Source organism: Electrophorus electricus, chromosome 14 (genome assembly GCF_041902795.1).
Source record: "Electrophorus electricus isolate QZ-2024a chromosome 14, ASM4190279v1, whole genome shotgun sequence".
NCBI classification, from domain to species: domain Eukaryota; kingdom Metazoa; phylum Chordata; class Actinopteri; order Gymnotiformes; family Gymnotidae; genus Electrophorus; species Electrophorus electricus.
In genome coordinates, this window is record NC_137510.1 from 21,339,018 (window position 1) to 21,358,662 (window position 19,645).

At 40.7% G+C, this 19,645-nt stretch overlaps 1 protein-coding gene across 7 annotated transcripts; it reads right to left on the minus strand.

Annotated features, from left to right (window-relative positions):
- Window positions 1-250: 250 nt before the first annotated feature.
- trim33l (tripartite motif containing 33, like) lies at window positions 251-16,791 on the minus strand. 7 transcript variants are annotated; one of them, XM_027000002.3, is made up of 17 exons: window positions 16,470-16,789; window positions 15,613-15,689; window positions 14,975-15,113; window positions 13,668-13,785; window positions 12,014-12,130; window positions 8,344-8,458; window positions 6,286-6,429; window positions 5,959-6,070; window positions 3,761-5,664; window positions 3,544-3,622; window positions 3,440-3,470; window positions 3,214-3,343; window positions 2,718-2,914; window positions 2,245-2,347; window positions 1,395-1,463; window positions 1,065-1,199; window positions 251-906 (listed from the first exon to the last, which is right to left on the minus strand). In XM_027000002.3, the coding sequence occupies exons 1-17, from the start codon at window positions 16,669-16,671 to the stop codon at window positions 670-672; spliced, it is 3,909 nt and encodes a 1,302-aa protein (XP_026855803.3). In that variant the 5' UTR covers window positions 16,672-16,789; the 3' UTR covers window positions 251-669. The 7 variants fall into 7 exon arrangements, 6 of the variants coding, with proteins under 6 accessions (XP_026855803.3, XP_026855802.3, XP_026855801.3 ...); XM_027000001.3 differs by having other exon boundaries at window positions 1,065-1,196; window positions 3,544-3,625; XM_027000000.3 differs by having other exon boundaries at window positions 3,544-3,625.
- Window positions 16,792-19,645: the final 2,854 nt, after the last annotated feature.

The following is a 19,645-nucleotide window of genomic DNA, read 5'->3' on the forward strand; positions in this document are numbered from 1 at the left end:
CACCAGAAAGAAAAAAAAACATCGCAAGACTTACGCCCTCTAGTGTAGGTATATATTTCCTCATTAGTTGGACAATTTCCAAATAGTACGCTTTGTATTATATCACAAGCATAAAGCCTGCTGCATGGAAACACCTTATTTCTGAAACATGTAAACACAATGCAGATCTTGAGCTGAGTTTAATGCAAAACTTCCTTTCACGGCAATACAAAAAAAGTCTTTATGTTAGTAAAAAGAAAATTACAGAAAATAAATAGATTTGTTTTTATTTTAAAAAAAGCAAAACTATCACAAAACTATTGCTTCTCGACCTACATGGACAGACTTCATTGGCAACATTTATTTATTAGAAACACCTTGGGTGTACAGACTATAGCCTATCGACTACCACATACATGCACAGGAATGTCTGCCCTGTTGACAGTGGTCCATCAGTCAGATAATATCAGAGACAACAGTAATTCTGTGGTTAGAAATGGACCACTGATGAACAGGCATGCTAACAAACTGTGCATGTGAACACACTGCCAGCGCTATAGTACGTGACAAAATGCAATTACAGGTGTAATAAGTAGCCGATGATTACAGGTGTAATGCAGGAGTTTCTAATAAAGTTGTGGGTTTGTAAGCATGTTTGTAAACATTCAAACCTGATTGACTCCAATAGTCCTAGTCTTTGTCTGATCTTGCAGTGCGGCGTTTCTTTGCACCAGAGTTTGCAGCAAAAAATGCCTTCATCCTCTTTAGAGTATTTTTGGCATCGTTTCTGTCAACCTCAGGCTCTGGCATCCCCTTCTGGTCCTCACTGGAAGGAGGCTTCAGGAGAGAAGCGTGGAGACTCTCCCCAAATGTTATATTCAGTCGCTCCTGAAATGATCTTTGAAGTTTGATGACAAAGTCTCTCATCTGGACGGACACACACAAATTCTGATTATAACTTCTGTTATTTGAGAGAAGTTGTTCTCTGAATGTGATTCAAACTGCTTCTCAGCATCACAGCTAACTCTGCATGTGTACATGGTCATTCACTACCTTCATTTCACAAGTTTTTTGAAATCTGTTACCTTGGAGCTTATAAACAAGATATCAAAAAGAGCCCAGATATCAGACACCAGTTCAGCTGCTGAGCGGTATGGAGGACTTCGCTTCCCCAGAAGACGCCCAACAATAAACTCAAATCCCACACATCTTCGACTCTGCTTCATGAACACACACACACACACACACACACACATACGCACACGCACATTACTCATTTGCCCATTTGGTATTCAGGAAGCAAGAGAATGGCATCAGGAACGCATTTCACAGATAACCCAGCTCTACAACGTGGTATAAACCATTGGAAGTGGTGAGCAGAAGTGACCAGACGGCATCTGTTTAAGAGCTCATACCTTGGTCTTTCTGTAGAGTAGGTAGCTGTGTTCTTCACACATCAAAGTGAGCAAAAGCTGTTCACATCTCTGTTAAAACAAAGACCACCAACAGGGCACATCAGGAAAAACAACAGTGTCTACAGAAACACCAGGCTTTGGGACTGGCTGCCAGTGTACACTTGAGCCGTGCGTGGATGCATGCATTATACGGTTGTGTTTGGGTTGTGCGGATCATTGTGTGAATGCACATAGTGTATACATTTGTATGAATTGTATAATCATCAGAGCTGAAGGTAAGTGAAGAAATAAGTAGTGCAGTGTGTTCGCAGATCCTATAGATAGGTTTGTAGTCAGAAATGCAGCGTTGGAGGGGGTTGGGTTTGAGGAATATGTGGCTGAGATTGTCAATACTGTTTGGGGGGGGGGGGGCATGAGTTCATAGTTTAGACCAGATGTGGAAATTTCATACCGATATGCATTGGTGAATTAATAATAAATTGCAAGAACATTATCTAGAACATCAGCATACAGAGGTCTATAGTATGAAGCATGATAATTAAGTTAAGGTTATATGTAAATTGCAGTTGCCATCAGTGGAAGTGCTGAGAATGGAAAGGCTGTACTCACACCCTCTTACTCACAGTGGACACTCAATAAGTCTGAACTGAATTAAGCATGTATTCCTCTTCACTGGAGAAGTTGTCAACTTCTATTTTTTTTTTACCCAGCTGTATTTAGCTTCAAAATTTATTTTTAGCTTTAAACAAATGACCAAGGTGACCACATAGCTGGCTATGGGCATGCCTACAGGTATGTGCTTCCAGCCACGTGGAAATGTGTTCGGCTAGAGCCGAGGGGGACAACTTACTCTTTGGTCCTGGATACTGAGGTAGGGCTCCTTTAGCCTACTGTGACTGAATGGGTCTGTGCCATCCAATACATTTTGACACAGGGAGCACATCCAAACCTCACTGCAGGACAGAGACACACAAACGCACACGCACACACAGATGAATTAGCCCTCTGAGAGAACTTAAGGTCTTGAAAGTTAACTTCCGTTCTCAAATCGTTACAGACTTAGAACTTCTCTCAGAAGTTGATGTCGGACTAGAAAGAACGTAACTTTCAATAACGGATGTTAGAATGCTATAAATTAGATACAAACATGTGTCTTGTGTCTTAAAGTATTTCCAGAGGTCCATGTGAATGACAAACATTAAGAATTCAACCAAATCCACCCATTTGTTGTCAGAGGTTTCACAGACTTCCACAGATGTTTGCTTTAACTGTATACAATGCAGTATGGAAGTAGGTCTATACATCACAGAATAGCTGCCTTACGAGTGTTTAAAGTCTGGCGGTACATGGCATTCGGAATGAAAACTTCTTCCACATTCTGCACACAGCAACAAGGCTCCTGCAGAGAGACAGACAGCGCACTGCAGCACCCCATCCAGCAGAGGGCCACCTGGACTCTGGGACTGTAACAGTGAGATGGTCTCTGGCGATGCAGGGATAATGAAGCATCTCTGGGTTGGCTAGAACAGTAGTATAAGAGGAAAGATAAGCTAACCATTGAAAACCAGGGACCACACAAGCAGTGGCTAAAGTTTGTTGATATGGAATTCCAGGGTGTTTCTGCAGTCGAGCTCTGCAGTCTGTACCGCCTCTCTTTGTTGTGACGACATAAAAAGCTGAACGCAGGCCTGATTCCCAAACACCAATAACATGAGCCTTGGAGGCAATCCAACCTACGTAATCCTCAAAGACGAAGCTTATGTGGTTGTAGACTGTGTATACTTTGTGCATGTGGTTGTGAAGCATGCCCCCAGCACACCTGGCCATCCTTGAGCTCTGTGAGAAGAATTTCAGCTGTCTGGCCACTGGCAGCGATGCGAAACTGAGGCAGAGGAGATCCTGTGGCAGGAAGAGAGATCGGCAACCGTGGCAACGATACCCACAGAGACCTGCAACAGGAGGGTAACAATAAAACGTGTCGCCAGGTGGTACAAGTTTACACATTGTGATACTGTGATATCTGATATACTTTACCATCCACATACCTATTGGTGTCTGCTGTTAATTTAGAAGACCCTAAAAGAGGAGAAAAAAAAAAAAAGTAAGCATAGTTTAAAAATGTATAAAATTAGTCAAAAATGTGTCTCACCCTCAGATTTGATGGCTTCATAAACCTCTTCCACTGGTTCAGAATCACTAATATCAGTTACCTCCTCCTCCTCGTCCCCCTGCTATGAACATGCAAAAGGTGACCAGAGTAACTATATGACTAGTCAAAAGCACAGACAATTGTCTAAACAAGAAGTGCTATAATGAAAATGATGCAGTCTTGTAAACACTAAAAAAAAGATGGACAATTTTCTAACCTGCATGCTGGTTGGAGATGCCCACTCTGTCACAGATCTGGGGAGAACATCATCAGGGGCTTCTCCGTCCACCTGGCTGGTAGGAGAGGCTGTCTGTTCTAATATCTGCCGGAAGGACACTGGAAAGCCTAGGTTCTTGGGTTTGAATGCGGAAGCGTTTTCTGTGGGTGTGGGGATTGGTACGCTTTCGACTGGCAATTTGGACAGGGAGGCTGAACTCAGGTGAGAAAGGCAGTCCTGCACTGTGGCAATAAAAGGAGGATCTTGCAGGGGGTGGGAGGGTAGGGCCATGTTGGTATCCGGTTCAGGCACAGTGGAAGTGGGAAGGTTGCCATCTGGGTCCTCCTCAGCAGGAGAAGCCCTGGCCCCCACACTAACTGATTCCTCACCCAGCGAATCAGCTGGCGCCTTCACTGGCACCTCGCACTTTGGCATTCTAGTAGTCTGGCTGACATGTTCACTTTGGATACCATTGGGTACTGCTGGGGAGCTGTTGGGTGCTTGAGGGGCACTAAGTGTGGGCATGATGGACACAGTGCGAGTTGGTTCATTATTACTGATAACTGGTAAATCTGTGAATCTTAGCTCTACAGGCAGAGCAGAGCAAGCTGCATTGCTTGTCCCAGGTTGCCATGATGTCATAATCTCCTTGAAGGCAGGGAGACCTTTTGCAAAACTAGAGTTTGAAGCAGGTGTTATATCAGGGCCAGAACGTGGTGTTGTGAGAACAGTGCAGTTTGGAGTAAAGGGGACACTGATGGCCTGATTTACAGTAGGAACAGGAGTGTAATAGTGGAATTTCCATGTTCCTCTAGACTTGCAAGAAGTATTGTTGTCTGGTTCTTTGAGAAGATTGAACAGTAGAGGATGGGCCTGAGCAACAGCAGCATCAGAGGACTGCAAATGAACAGGCAGAACATTTGAGGAAGCCTGAGTAAAAGGGACAGTTCCACTATAGGGAGTACTAGGGAACTGACTATTTGACTGGCAGTATTGAGGAGAAGACCGAACCCTGACTGACTGACTCAGATGAACATTATGCTGCCTATGGTCAGATATGACTTTCCCATTAGATTGCTGGGGGTCAGACCCAGCCTGGGTAGGTTGAGCAGGGGGAGCTGGGGTTGAGAAAGTTGGAGCAGAGTGAGATCTAGTCTGGTTGTGAGCGAGTAACTGGAAGGCAGATGAACCGTTCAACCAAAACTGGGACGAGGCGGTGTGGAGGGAGATGGAGCGCTGGACTGTGGGGCGATGGGGCACGAGACTCAGGGACACTGCAGCAGGGATACTGCCAACCTGAGGAGGCAGTGCTGAATTGGCCTGAAGCATCGCAGTGTCAAGCTGAGAGGGACGCGAGGGGAAGTTGCTTAAAACTCTCTGGCTAGGTAAAGAAGTAGACGCGTAGCCAACTATGGAAGGGTAAGGGTGGGAGAGGGTTCTGAAGCTCTGTGTAACTTGTTGAGTGGAGGCAGGGTGAGACGAGGCAGATGGAGGCAGGGTGGCGCTCACTTGTGCGGCTACGGACTCGGCCGTAGTGCTTTGAGGCGGGGGGAGAGGGCAGCAGCGAGCAAGAACAGAGGACGCGCTACCATGGCTCTCACCAGGAGCTTCAGGGTGGATGGGGTCTGATGCCTGCAGTACAGGCAATGACCTTTGCAGGAGCAGTGCTGGTTTCACTGAGGCAGACTCAGACTCGACCAAACAGGGCAACTCGGGGGTTGCCTTTGTATCTGAACAAGCCGAGGACTGAGGGATCTCGCGGCCAAAAACACTCACAGCAGCCACAGGTTTGGAGTTTTTTCCTTTAGGGCCACTATCTACATCCTTGGGGGCTTCTTTAGGCTTACTGATATTCAAGTATTTTCTTCGAGATTCAAGAGGAACTTTTTGGACCTTAACTGAACCTGAAGAAAGAAAGAGTTTTTAATATGAAACAAATAAAAGCATATTTATTATCAATGAAGCAGCACTGAAGGCCTCACAATAGAAAATTAATGCAGTCAAAATTGCATTTCTAGATCAGCAAGTAGTTGTATAGGTGGAGTGTGTGCGCATCACACCATGTAACACCATTTCTCATGCAGAGCTTCAAAACTACAGGGTTGTCCAAGTGGTGTTGATGCAATGGAAAAGTTGTTAAACTTGCATATGCACACTGTAATTGTAAATGAAAGACACTGAAGACTCTAGCCACTAACCAAAAGTTTTAATAATTTTGCAGAATTCACTGCTTAGCTGGAGTGTAGGCCGAATCATAGTTTCATTCAGACAGGTGTTCTGTGATAAAAGCCCCTCCACTTGTTTCTCAATCTGATGGGGAAAGAAAGCTACATTTTAGAGCAAGTGAAAATGCAAACATCAAAACTGCCATTTGTTTCATCATAACGTCATCAGTATCCCTGGAATTTTATTTTGAGAAAGAAACAGCATAAGGTTCCATAGGAATATGCCCCTCAAATTGACTGTATAAATCAACTCAATGGTAGTTCCCACGGACAAAAAAAGAAAACCTAAAATGACCTTACCTGCTTTTTGTGTAGCAGGATACACTGGCTGTCAGTCCTCAGAATCTTGTGAATAAAAGCAGTGACATACTCTTGCCTCTCTTCCAGCTTTCTTAGATTGGTTTTCATCTCTAGCAGACTCTTCTCTTCCTCATCATACAAGCCCTTCAGGCAAATAAATGTAGTAATAATTTAGTTTGGGATGGCCAATGTCTACAAATAAAACAATTCCTGGAGACTGCAAATAGAGAGTTTTACAGGCTTTCAATAGACATAATGGAGACAAGCATATAGGAAAGAAGGTCTTTAATTATTTTTGAATTAGGTCAAAGTTTATCAAGCGATGAGTATAAAAAATGTCCATTGTTTCCCCTTGTTGCAGATAGTCACACAACTAAATGATTACTGTACAAATTTAAAACGTGATAGAAAACTAAACACACACTGAAATACTCTTCAAAATACTATTCGTTACCATTACTGCCCTCCACTATTTCAATTATGCTTTTTAAAGCATCATACCATGAGTCAACAGTTTTTCAACAGTCTTCATTCTATCTGTTCATTGGAAAAATAGATTAAGACAAAATATGCTTTCTAACTTTGATAACCTCATTCTATACAGCTACTGATGTTCAGTGCCACTTAATGGCACTCCAGCAGGGTTCCATATAAGAGTCATTTTGTTATGACCCACATGAAGTTGGTAAAATTACTGAACTAGACAGAACTCCAATTTTTAAATCTACCCCCTGCAAAAGACTTTCACTTTCAAAAAACAAGACTTTTTACAACTGAACAGAACTATTCTGGCTAGTGTTATGGAATTTCAGGTGCTCAAAATCAATGAAGAAAGCACCCAAAGCAGTATGAAAAACAAACAAACAAACAAAAAAGGTCTTTACTGAACACCAGCAAAGGCCTACAAAAATGAGCTGTCTGGAGAACAACTGATCCCCTCGAGTCTGAGCTGCTTTTGATTCTCATTTCCATCTCTAAGAAGCGCACTGGCCACTAATCATTAATATGTTCCTCAAATTTATTTCCCACCCCTTCTTTTGGACCATCCTGGAAAAACCAACCTTGCTGATTATTTTTCACTGAACCAAGGCAGTCAGATTTTCCATTATCTTTGATGCTAAAATGTGCTCTTGATTACATAGCTTTAGTATGAATAAATTATACATAAATATGAATAAAACATAATGGATTAAAAAAAACATGTGCATATTCACTATTTGTGCTGGGGAAAAAAAGTGACATCTTTGGACAAAAATGCATTTCTGTATGAAGAAATCTGTCATTTTGAACTCATTTGAGGGTGAAATTACAGACAGCTTGATATTTTGCTGTAGAATTTCCTTAGCTTGGTATTCATTTAACTTTCGGATGATTGCAAACCATCTGCTTCACAGTTGTCATAAGGTTTTGATGTTTGCTGGTAGGCAGTGCTCTATGTGCAGCAGCTCCAAAAGGTTTGTTTATATCAACTACAAACTTTTGCCTCATCTTTCCACAGAGCACAGGTCCAGGACTGATCTAGGTGGGCTTCAACTTGAAATGGGCAGCAGTGTTTTTTGGAAGACCAATGGTTTGTGTAGCAGTAACCTCCCATTAAATATCACTCTATATCAGTGTAGTTCCTATGGCAGACATGTGACCTCAGCAAGGGAAGCCAGCAGACCACTGGCAGTCAGGCCAGGGATTGCAGTTATTTGATGCAGGATTCCATGGCATGCACACACTGATCTAAAATACCCACTGCTAGATAACATTTGAGTTTAACCACAACTACTTGGGAACCATTTTTCTGACTGTAGAGTGCTGGCGACCCAAGACTTCAGAAATACGGTGGTAGGCCTTTCCAGTCTTAGTGAGTTACTCAGCCCCGCAGAGAACTGATACTTAATGGTGTACTTGGTACCTTTTATAGTCACTATTTTCATTGGGAACGGGGGACTAGCAATTAAGAACAAGTTCGAATTTGTAGCAAAATCAACAAAGTAATATGGTAAAAGTAAACATTTAAAGCACTGAACACATCCAGGAAAAATGGAAAAACTCAGAAGAGCACATTACCTCAACTTCCTTAAACAGCTCACGTCCCCTCAACACCAAACACAGGTACATGTTGTGTACTATATCAGTCAGTTTCTTCTTTGAGGCAACTTTTAACACCTTTATGTCTTGCAATCTACCACAAAAGAAAAGAAAAGTCAATTACTTCACAGGGAAATGCAGGTGCAGATCATTCAGGAGCAAATCTGTACATTCCGTGAAATAGATCAACATATAAGGGGGGGAAAAAGTAGTGGGTATTGTAATGCTGCTACTGATTTCAAGTGCCACAGGAATTTCTTTTATATTCATATCCCATTTCCTCTGTTAATCTCAGAATTATGATGCCTTCATTTAAAAAGGTGATCGATGAGGAATCCCCCCACTCAATTTCAAAAGGATTAGAAACTTCAAAAACGGAGGATGCTACACTATGAACTAAAAGTCATGAATTTGAACTATTAATTAAATACCAGGTACAGAACAAAGTCACCAGGCTGATTGTCTACATGCTAACAGATTAAATCCATATACACCATAACTGATGTCTTGGACCTCCCCCACACTGGTGCAGGAAACATCTACAAAACTTCAGAGGCCAGGTGGATAACTTAGTTTTCCCCACAACCATCTGTCCCTCAGAAAGAGCTGGTATAGCTACACACAAAGATGCTACCCACGGTCTAAAACACAGGTCTTCCCTCCCATTACACAGGTTACTTCCATATTAATCCTACTATGAAAAAACACAAATGCTTTCTTGCAGAAAACTGAATAAAAAAATGCTTTATTGTAATCAATGTACTACTTTTTGTTAACTATATCAAGTTTATTTTTGACCTGTGGCCCCTATTGATTCTAAAAACCTCTTAGGTTTTAGCCTCATTTTAAAGTATTTTGGTTGACCCTTAACCACAAGTGTCTAGCCTTGTACTGTCTCATCAATTAAGCATACTCACATGGACCCATGAATGTGTGATATCATCTGAACGATTAATTGGCTAACCTCACCGTACTGCACTACCAGGCTTTTACACTTCAAGGCCACTCCAACCGTCAGCTCCCCCAGACATGCAACGGCTGGGACTCCAAAGCTGATTTTCAGAACACGTTAGCCAGTTTACTTCTGCAATCTACTATTACTTTCTGAATACAGGCCAGGCATGGGTTGTTCATGACTCAAAGTTCACAGATATTACACAAAAAAAAGTGGTGGGGGGGGGGGGGACTCATTAACTTCTATCAAAAGGGATTCAATATTTGTAAGCACTGGTTAATAGTTTGAAGCTGGCAGAAAAGATGACTTGCTACACTACGAAAACCAAATGTAACAACACGCTGTGTGCACATTTATTAAGCAAGAGAGTGTTTTGACCATATCATTTTTATGCATATTTTCTAACTCCAAGCTGTATAAACTTGAATGCTTATTGGATTTAAGCATATCAGGTGATGTGCATTTGTGTAATGAGGGAGGGTGAGGCTTAAGGATATCAACACCCTATAACAAGGTGTGTATAATTAATCAGGCAGTTTCTTTTCCTCAGGCAAAATGGGCCAAAAAAGAGATTTAATGGACTCTGAAAAGTCAATTTTTTTCTTAAAATTGATAAGATATTGGTGTGATCACAGAATCAAATGATTTTGTTGCAAATAGTCAGAATTGCAAGAAACGTGTTGAGAAAAAAAAAACAACAACAAAAAAAAGAAATTAACCGCCAAAGATTTAAGAACAATCAAATGTGAAGTTACCAGGAACCGAACCTCCAGTAATGTCATATTTCAGAACTGCAATCTACCTGGAGTGCTCAGAAGTACAAGGTGATCAGTACTCAGAAACATGGTCAAGGTAAGAAAGGTTGAAACCCAACCACCACTGAACAAGACAAAGTGAAATGTCAAAACTGTGCCAAGAGATATCTGGGGACAGATTTGTCAAAAGGTTTCATGGACTGATGAGATGAGCGACTCTTGACGGACCAGCTGGATGGGCCTGTGGCTGGATCAGTAATGGGCACAGTGCTCCACTTCCACTCAGATGCCAGCAAGGTTGAGGTGGGGTACTGTATTATTAAAGATGAGCTAGTTGGACCTTTTCGGGTTGAAGATTCAAAATCATCTCCCAAACCTACTGCCAGTTTTTAGAAGATACTTTCTTCAAGCAGTAGTACAGGAAAAAAGTCTGCATCTTTCAAGACGACCATGATTTTTATGCAGGACAATGCTCCATAGCATGCACTGAAGTGCTCCACTGCCTGCTTAGTCAGCAAAGGTCTTAAAGATGAAAGAATAATGGCATGGCCCCCCTTTTCCATGTGGTTCCTTGATTTTTCCAAAATTCCAGCAATATTATTAAGTACACTTAAATATAAAAATAAAGATGCAGACTCAAGAATTAATTGAAGAGAATAGCAGGTCCTGTGTTGATTTGCAGTTCAATATAACGTACAAATGAGGCAGTCTGGAGAATGTCTAATAGTTCCAGGAGGGCTCGATCTTTATACACTTTCATCAAGAACAGTTACACAACCACTTTTACTACATAGTACTTTTCAGAGTTTCCACCATTATGTCCAAATAAATCAAAATGCAATATCAAGTCGGCTACCATTCTAGCCAACCATGAATTGTTTTTGTTTTTTTTAAGGTGATATTCATACCACCTGGTGCCCGTTGCAATAATATTGTTGTTTCCAGTGCCAATCTGAGATGTCTCAGTCTTAGAACAAAGCCTTTGACTGAGGCCTCTAAAGGCCTGACAGATGCCTACTGAGGCCTACAGAAGCCTTTTTCTGCATAAACCTAGTTTATTTTAGACCATCTGCATTTTTCTGCTTACAATATGATTTATTATGGGCCCTTCTTAAACAGGAGATTTACAGTGAAGGAGAACAGTACATCTCTCTGAACAGTGAGAGGCTGTGGTCAGATTAAGAAACTGACAGACTCCATGAAAGGAACGCTTATGGCCGTTATTGAAAAGGGTGGCTATATTGGTCACTGAGTTGTTTGTTTATTTATTTTTGAAATATAACTTTTAAAGTGAGAATAATAAACAATTGAATTTACAAGAGCTTAAAATAAAATTCATTTAGTTGCATAATTCCACAAACTAATAGTTGCCCAATAATTATGAACACATTTTTTAATATAAAAAAGACAAATTATTTAATATATATATATATATATATATATATATATATATATATATATATATAATTTATTTATTTATTTTCCCCCCCTCCTCCTAAGAAAGCCTAAATCTGTTACTTTCTTAAATATTCAGGTTTGAGGTTTACATTTTGGAATGACCAAGAGTACTGTAGTTGTTCAATAATGAACTAAATCCTCAAAAATACAACTTGCCTAATAATTGTGCACACAGTGTACCTTGGTTGGTACATTTTAAAGAAAAAAAAATCCCTGATCCTATAGTCCTTTCAATGGACTAACATGAACCTTTACACGGTGAAACTGCTACTAATTAAAGCATCAACAAAAGAAACATAGCATTGTCCTAGGGAGTGCGTTAGAGTTAGTCTGCAAATCCTTTAACCTACATCTCAGATATATGGGTCATGGTTAATAAGGCTTTGCAACGCAAGAAATGTTTTAAAAACACTGCCAATGGACTGTTGGTGGGAAACTGTGTGTGTCTGCAGAATCATGCACTCTCCGCCACTGCAGGTACCTTCCATCCATGTTCAGCAGGCTCTCCATCATGCTGTTCCTCTGCTCGCGAATGCAGTGCAGCATCTTCTGAAGCTGCTCTTTCAGGGACACCACAGCTTCCTCCAGCAACAGAAAACTGACAAGGGAAGTAATTACTGTCCGAGGGCCAGCCTGGATTGAGAAGTAACCAAGTGCTTGCTGCACAGGGGGACAGATTTAGCTACATATATGAAAACTATTGATCTGACACGATCTATACAATGACCAAAAAGCTCCTCACTATTGACTCCACTTGATTTTGTGATCATGCTTTACCACAAAAACCTAAGAACTCTTTCTATAAGCCTTCATAGTGGAGAACTACATTAGTGTGCAGATCAAGTATGCATAGCAGTGCTGACTCATCACTACCAGTTCACATTTATTTTCCCATTCATTTTATTTCAAGTCATGTCCATTATTTGACATAACACAAATCAAGAAATAGAAACCACTTCAGTTTAGTCATTTTGTAGTGCCCCAGGGAACAATAGTCATTGTGAGACACATAAATGGCTATGAATAATTATCAGAAATTCACAGCCCTAAACCTGTTGGGGTGTAGCCAAATGAGCGCACCTTATCTCCTTAGCCAAGAAAGCACCGACTCGCTCCAATGACGAGGACTGATCAAGAAAACTGATCAAGTGATCAGTAAATATTTCCACATCAGGTTGGGTCTTGCTTTTATAAACATTTCGTGTTCAGCATAAAACATTTTGTCTGAATTATTGAACAGCAGTCATCTTTTAGGTTGAATGTGATTCAAGGTTGAAAAATGTAAAAAAGTGTAAAAGGTTAAAAAAAAAGTCAAAAATGTGTTTAAAAAGGTTGAAGCCGTCATGACCAGCCAAGCCTACATTTTTCTTATCTGGTTGTATGGGTGAATCACAATGACACTTTCACATTGCTCCTTCCTATTTGTTTACTGTAAATTTCATGCAGCTGATGCTTCATTTAAAAACAGTGCCACAGATGCTGTGATGATGACAGTGGAGATGATTCCAACAACTTAAGGTGTACAAAAATGACTCAAAATGACCTTCCTCGCTTATGGTCTTGCACCATCATGTGTAACATTTTCATAATTTCCAAGCACAATACTTCGCTGATATTTGCTACTGTGATGATTTCCTTCCCGATTAAATAATAAATGTAATCAGTGCAATAGCTCTGCACCTTCTCAATTGTATTGGAGGCAGTTATTCTTTAACATGTATGCCGAAGTGGATATCGATCACAGAAATGATTCATGTATGGTGTACATGCTTAAAACTCCTTAGTCAAGCATTAATTTCGCAGGCTTATTTTATCTGGAGAAAGATGTTTTTTCTTTGCGACAGGTACTTTTGCAGAACTGAATTGGGAGTGCAGGTCTGTTTTTAACCTTCACTGGGAAGCAGAAGAGTGCAACCTCCCTAAAAAAAATGAAATCTTTCTGGCCGAATGAATTCATTTCATTTTTGACTTGGGTTAATATATTAAGTTTACTTATGCATGAGACCTTTGCCAAACAAAAGGAAAATCTTACAGTATAACTGCGCTGGCCCTTGGAAATTCATGTTTCTTCCTTAGATTGAGAATTTTCAAATGTTATTCAATTTCCTTAAAGGGGTGAGCTGTGTGTGGAGTACCTGTGGCCTCTGTGGAGGATCAGCTGACAGTCTCTACAGGTGAGCTCATTACACGTGACGCACAAGAACTTGAGCCACTCCTGCTTGTGTGAAGTACAGCGCAGGCTGGCAGTTGGACCTGAAAAAATAAAATGTGCTTAAATACAATCTTCTGCCTGTTGTGTGTGGGAGAGAGGCACCCAAGTTAAAATCCTCCCAGCATATAAATGTAATGAGTCTCAGTCTTACGTGAGGTACAACCTAAGAGCTTACGACACTCACACAAGCCAGACTGCAGAAGAAAACCAAGATGAAGTATAATCCATAACACCAAACTCCTCCCTTTTGAGAAGAGCATTAGACTTTTCACCTGAAGTCATTTCAATTTTATGGTGTCTCACCACATAAAAGCTCTATTAATTCTAGATATGGGACACTACTGTTGGCTCTCAACATGAAGGAAGAATGACTGCAAGTAAATCAAACAGCATGAGGCAAAGAAAAATTCTGAATAAAATCAACAAAAGCTAGTAAATTATTAAGAACATCAAAAACTGTTACAATTTTTAAGAAGCTAGAAAACAATGATCAACTTAGTCATCGCCAGTGTCCTAGTAAACCACTGAACACCACAGCAGAGTCTGAGTGAAGAATACGGGCATGAAGAAAACCCAAGAGAGATCAAACCTGCTTTATATCAGAGAGTTCACTCTGGACTAAAACATCCATATATGGTACTCTATGCACTATATAGATAGCTGCATTGATGGGTGAAGAATGAAACCCTAAAATATTTGTACATTACACAATGCTTGCAATGTGATGCTGGTATGTTGAGAAGCTGACCAGAAACACAGGCTTAGGTATACTTTTTTTAATTTAACAATTTGGCCGCAGCAGTTCAGTGTTTATTTCGGTATTATAATTCGGTAAATAATTAAACTTTTGCTAAATGCAGAAGAATTAAGGAGCTCTGACAACCAAGTGCAGGAAGTGAACAACCAAGAACTAAAAACAGCTGCATTACAGGCTTGCCAAATGGGAGTAGAACCCTTAGTCAAATACATAACTAGGTAAATTCATCTGTCGTGTGTTTATAATCCAAACTATTATGAAAATCAAAGCTAGGCATAAGCACTTTCAAAGGTTTGGTTCTGTTTTAGGGAATGTCACAAGGCACATAAATATTCGGCAGTGTCTCACACATGGCCTTTTATCACTATCTAGACGGGAGTATATGCAGCTTTTTCAGTAGCAGTGAGCTCAGTGCGCTGACACAAAGCCAGGCTGCATGAACACACTGTACTCCAGTGCCTTTCATCACCGACCTGATGAAGGATCCTGAGGTGTAACTGTATGGTCGCGTGTCACCTTCACTCGCTGGTGGGCTGACACACACTGGGAGCACAGGGCCTCCTCACACTGCACACACCAGCCACTTGGCACAGACTCATCACACCCGCCACACTATAAACACACACATAAGTACATTTTACACCAAATTTTTACTATACAATCCAAATATCAGTTAGACAAGAGAATGGGATGTAGCAGTACAAATAAGTGCCTTGTGCAAATGCTGACCTCATGTCTTACTATATCAATCATGTAGTACAAAACAGGATAGTCAAGCATCCATCCAAAAAATATCAGCATTACAACTACAGTACTCATTTTCTGCTACTGTTAAAGACCAGTTGTTTCTAGCTCAAAGAGGATTGCAGACCCTCTGATTGTTTGATATTAATTGTTATTGCACTTATTGTTGTCTAATATAATGCTTATACTTATTTTGCACTTCTGGGTATCAATATTGAGACCTGTATTTCAACAGTATTCTAGTTCAATGGTATCTTGAACACTAACCTACTGCTTAGGATACATTCTATTCTGAGTAAACGACAAAGGACTTTTGTTGCTCTGGATAAGGGCATCTTCTAAATTTAATTTAATTCAGTGTGCTTACCTTGGGGGCAGACTCCATAAACATGAAGCAATCCGTAACTTCTGACAGATTGAAAGCCAGTCCACACATCGGGCATTCTGTAGTCAGAGAAAGAAAACCCTAAAAATAAATAACAGACTGCTCCTTCAGCCCTTGTTCCATCAGTTGGTGGATATAAGCTTGTTTTCAAGTGGATTCAATCATCCTAAAGACATTGTGTCTTGAAAATCCCATCTAGCATTTAGAAACTGTCAAAAACAAGTTTGCTGCACTGGAAATGATGAACACGTATTGCCATTCACACATGACTGAGATTAAAGAAAACAGCAGGTTTAAATGACTTGATATTTTGGAGGTGGACATGACATTTGGCATTTCTCATCAAACAAATGCGTGACTGGACAATGCTTGCATGCACATGTTAAATTTGTATATCTGGGCCTACATTTAACATGGAACTTCCTGCAGTGCGCTTCAGTACACTAAAGTACAGTATTAGGGCAGTTCTTCTTAAAGCTTAATTCTAAAAGCTAAAGCCTAAATTAATGTTATTCTAGCTCTTATCAGGAGCTGTTCCATAATATCCCTGAACAGATCCGTGCCAAAGAGAAGTAGTACCACTGCAAACGCCACACTGCACCAAGACAGAAAGCATGTGCCCCCTAAAACTAGAATTAAGAGCCAGTTGTCTAGTTACGTGCAGTAACCATCTAGCTAGCCCTAGTTAGCGTCTGTTTTGTGGAACATAATGTGAGAGTAACACCTCGGAACGTAGGCGGTACTGGAAGAGACAGAAATAATGATTAATTGGGAGTTTTTGACAACAAGCAGGGACTCTTTTAAAATAACCTATTTAGTTAACTCACAAGGTTTTTTACCTTTGTCGTTTCCGTCATTGTTGTTTGTAATGCAGGCTTTACAAACAGGATGAAGGCACGGAAGGAGTTTGGGAAATGCGGAGGAATTCAATTTTGTTCTACAAACCACGCAGGTTTCGCATTCCCCTTTTTGCAATTCAAGACAACTCTCTTTCTCAACATTAGCGCCTTCTCCTCCCTGATCTTGGACCCCGAGAAACATCTCTTGTCCGAGATAAAGTAATTGTTTTCAAGAAGCAGATGCGGCACTATGACTGACATCCGCTCGTATGCTGTTTTAGCCGCTAGCTAGCTAACGCTAACAAACTTAAGGGGAGAGACGAGAGAGAAACTCCCCCTCGCGCAGGCTGAAGTACGAGTTAGTCTCGCGTGGTCTAGTCGAGTGGAAATGCGTTTCATAATAGAGGTCCTTTTTAACGCAGTTCTTTGCACTTTCAGTTCACAAAAAGTGGTAACCGTGTTTATTATATAATTTCCTAAAACTTTAAACAACTCATGTCTAATAACTAAATTGAGATCTTGTATTACATATAATTTTAACAATTTTGTTCACAATTAAATATGTGTATATTTGTATTGTAAACTTAAAAACGTAATTTAAATAGGCCTCTTTCTATACATTTGTGCTCAGGCAAATTCAGAGAAACTATGGCCGAAAGGAAATACAAAGATTTAGCCATGGACATTAATACTACTAATTAGACTTTCTCTTATGTATCTTATGACATGTTCATAAAATACATCACCCTTCTCACTTTTATCAATTGCATTTTTATCTTGCTGTGATGGGCTAATGTATAATCAATAAAGAAATATGACATCTGGAGGCAAATCTATACAGCAGCCTTAACAGTCTGTATAGACATAATTCAGCTGAAAAAGATACTTATTAATACATTGCTTAAGATTATAATAATAATTATTATTGTTGTTGTTGTCGTTGCAAAGGAGCGGATGGATTGAAACATCTATACATGGTACGCTAATTTTATGAAAAGTGGGATATCTGGAAAAGTGGGACAAATAAGTTTCATGTTCGTATTGCTTTTATATTGTCAGGAGCCAATCAAATACAATTAGCTTAAATTATTACTTTTCTTGTTGAGCATATTTTTGCCTCACGTCTTTTGCCAAAAATCAAACCAATGGGTACACCACAAGTCACCGGCACACTTTCAGAAGTATTATTTTCTATTTTGACAAAGTAGATCCTGCCTTGCAGGTATTCAGATTCAGTTGGGAACTGGAACGTTAGGAAAGAAATCCCGTGATTGCTCCTCCAGTTGCGTGTCGTTGGGATTGGCATAGTGCCGCTATCTGGTACCTGGGAACCAAGGTAGTACACACAGTCAACCACATCCCAACCAATAAGGCCCAAGTGACCAGCGACAGCTGTCCCCACTGGCACCTGTAATGTGACATAATAAAGAAATATAATTAAGTGGGCAGGGGAAAGGCGGGTCATTAGTAAAATGAAGGCAAAGCCAGAAGAAAAATGTAACAAAAGAAAGCGTTAAAAAAAAGAGAAAAAAAAAGTGTGCTCAGAAGTAAAGGAGGAAGAGAGGGACTACGCATGCGGGAACACGCGGGAACATGCGGGAACACGCGTAAGACGCAGGGAAAGGGCATGCAATCATCGCTTGAAAGCTGCAGGTGTGGGTGCCATGATGACATCCTCAGGGAGGGAGTTCCACGAGTCTATAACCCACCTAGAGAGCCGAGCCTCGAGTCTGATGCGGTCTGACCTGGGCTTAGTCAGTTTCATAGAATGTCCTGAAGGGCTTCTATGGGAGCTGGTGTAAATAGCCCAGTTAGGTCAGGTCCAGTCTTATGCGTGAGTATACGATAGGTGAGTATGAGGTCACCTCGAAGCCACCTATAGTGCAAGGAGAACATCCCTAGGGTCTCAAGCCTAGTGCCATAGTCCATGCCTCGCATGCCGCATACCATCTTAGTGCCAACCCATAAAATGTGCTCCAGGGCCATTTTCTCCCTCACGAGTCAAGGAGGATTCTTCTGAACGCAACATTCCAGGTGTGGCCTGACAAATTATTTTACCAAAGGCCCTACGAACCATCCACAGAACATGGAAACCCTTAGTGGCTGAATCCTGCCATTGATAACTAGCCTTGAAATCACCAGAAAAGGTGAAGCCAGGGTCTTCCATCTGGCTATGAACTCATTGCTCCATTGTTGTCAGTGTTATCAGCGGCAGTGCTAAGATTGTGCAGTAGTAGAACTGATATCTTCACGGATTCTGTACTTAAATAAACGTCATTAATAACTCAGCATATACTGCCTTCATGTTCTAATTTCTCTGTTTTCTCGTGTTCTCTGTCCCTCCCTTTTTCTGAGCAGTCCCTGTTCTTTCTGTCTGCGTGATGCAGGTGGAGTTCACCTGGGATCAGGCCTCCCTGCTCACTTGTCCCTGAGCCACATTCTCTACCACCATGAAGTCTCTTGCTTGTGACATACCTGACAAAAGAAAACCTCACCTTCCCAGAGTTGGTCATGCACCAACTGGTCTTGGGATTAGGACTCAGACACGCCCTTAATCACCGAGTCCAGACTAGACAACTTCCTATCTGCCCAAGCCTTCGGCTTATCTATTGTGACATGCGCTATCTCTGCAATTATTCATCACATTAGCGATGCCATTATTATGTTATGCACTTTAGAGTACAACTAATTGTTTCAGACATAGAAATGTTTGTCAGTATAATTTTTATTGTGTTTCTCTGTTGTTTTCTTGGTTTATGCTCATTACTTCTGTCCATATCATTATGTTGTCGGACCGGAGGAGGATGGGTTCCCCCATTTGAGTCTTGGTCCCTCTTGAGCTTTCTACTTCACAGCCTCAGGGAGTTTGTTCTTGCCACTGTGGCCTTTGGCTTGTTACTGGGGGCTTGGACCCAGACATTTGTAAAGTTGCTTTGTGACAGAAGCTGTTGTAAAAAGCTTTATATAAATCAACATTGATTAAATAATTTAATTACCTTAATTAGAGCAGTCTCAGTACTAAGTGTAGGTCAAAATCCTGACTTAAATTTAGCTAGACATCTATATAATTTAGTGAAACATGTTCTCTTAAAAACTGGTAAATAAGAAGCTATACGTGGATGATTGAAGCAACTTACTGTATTGATTAAAATGTAATCAATAGCACTAAACTGGAG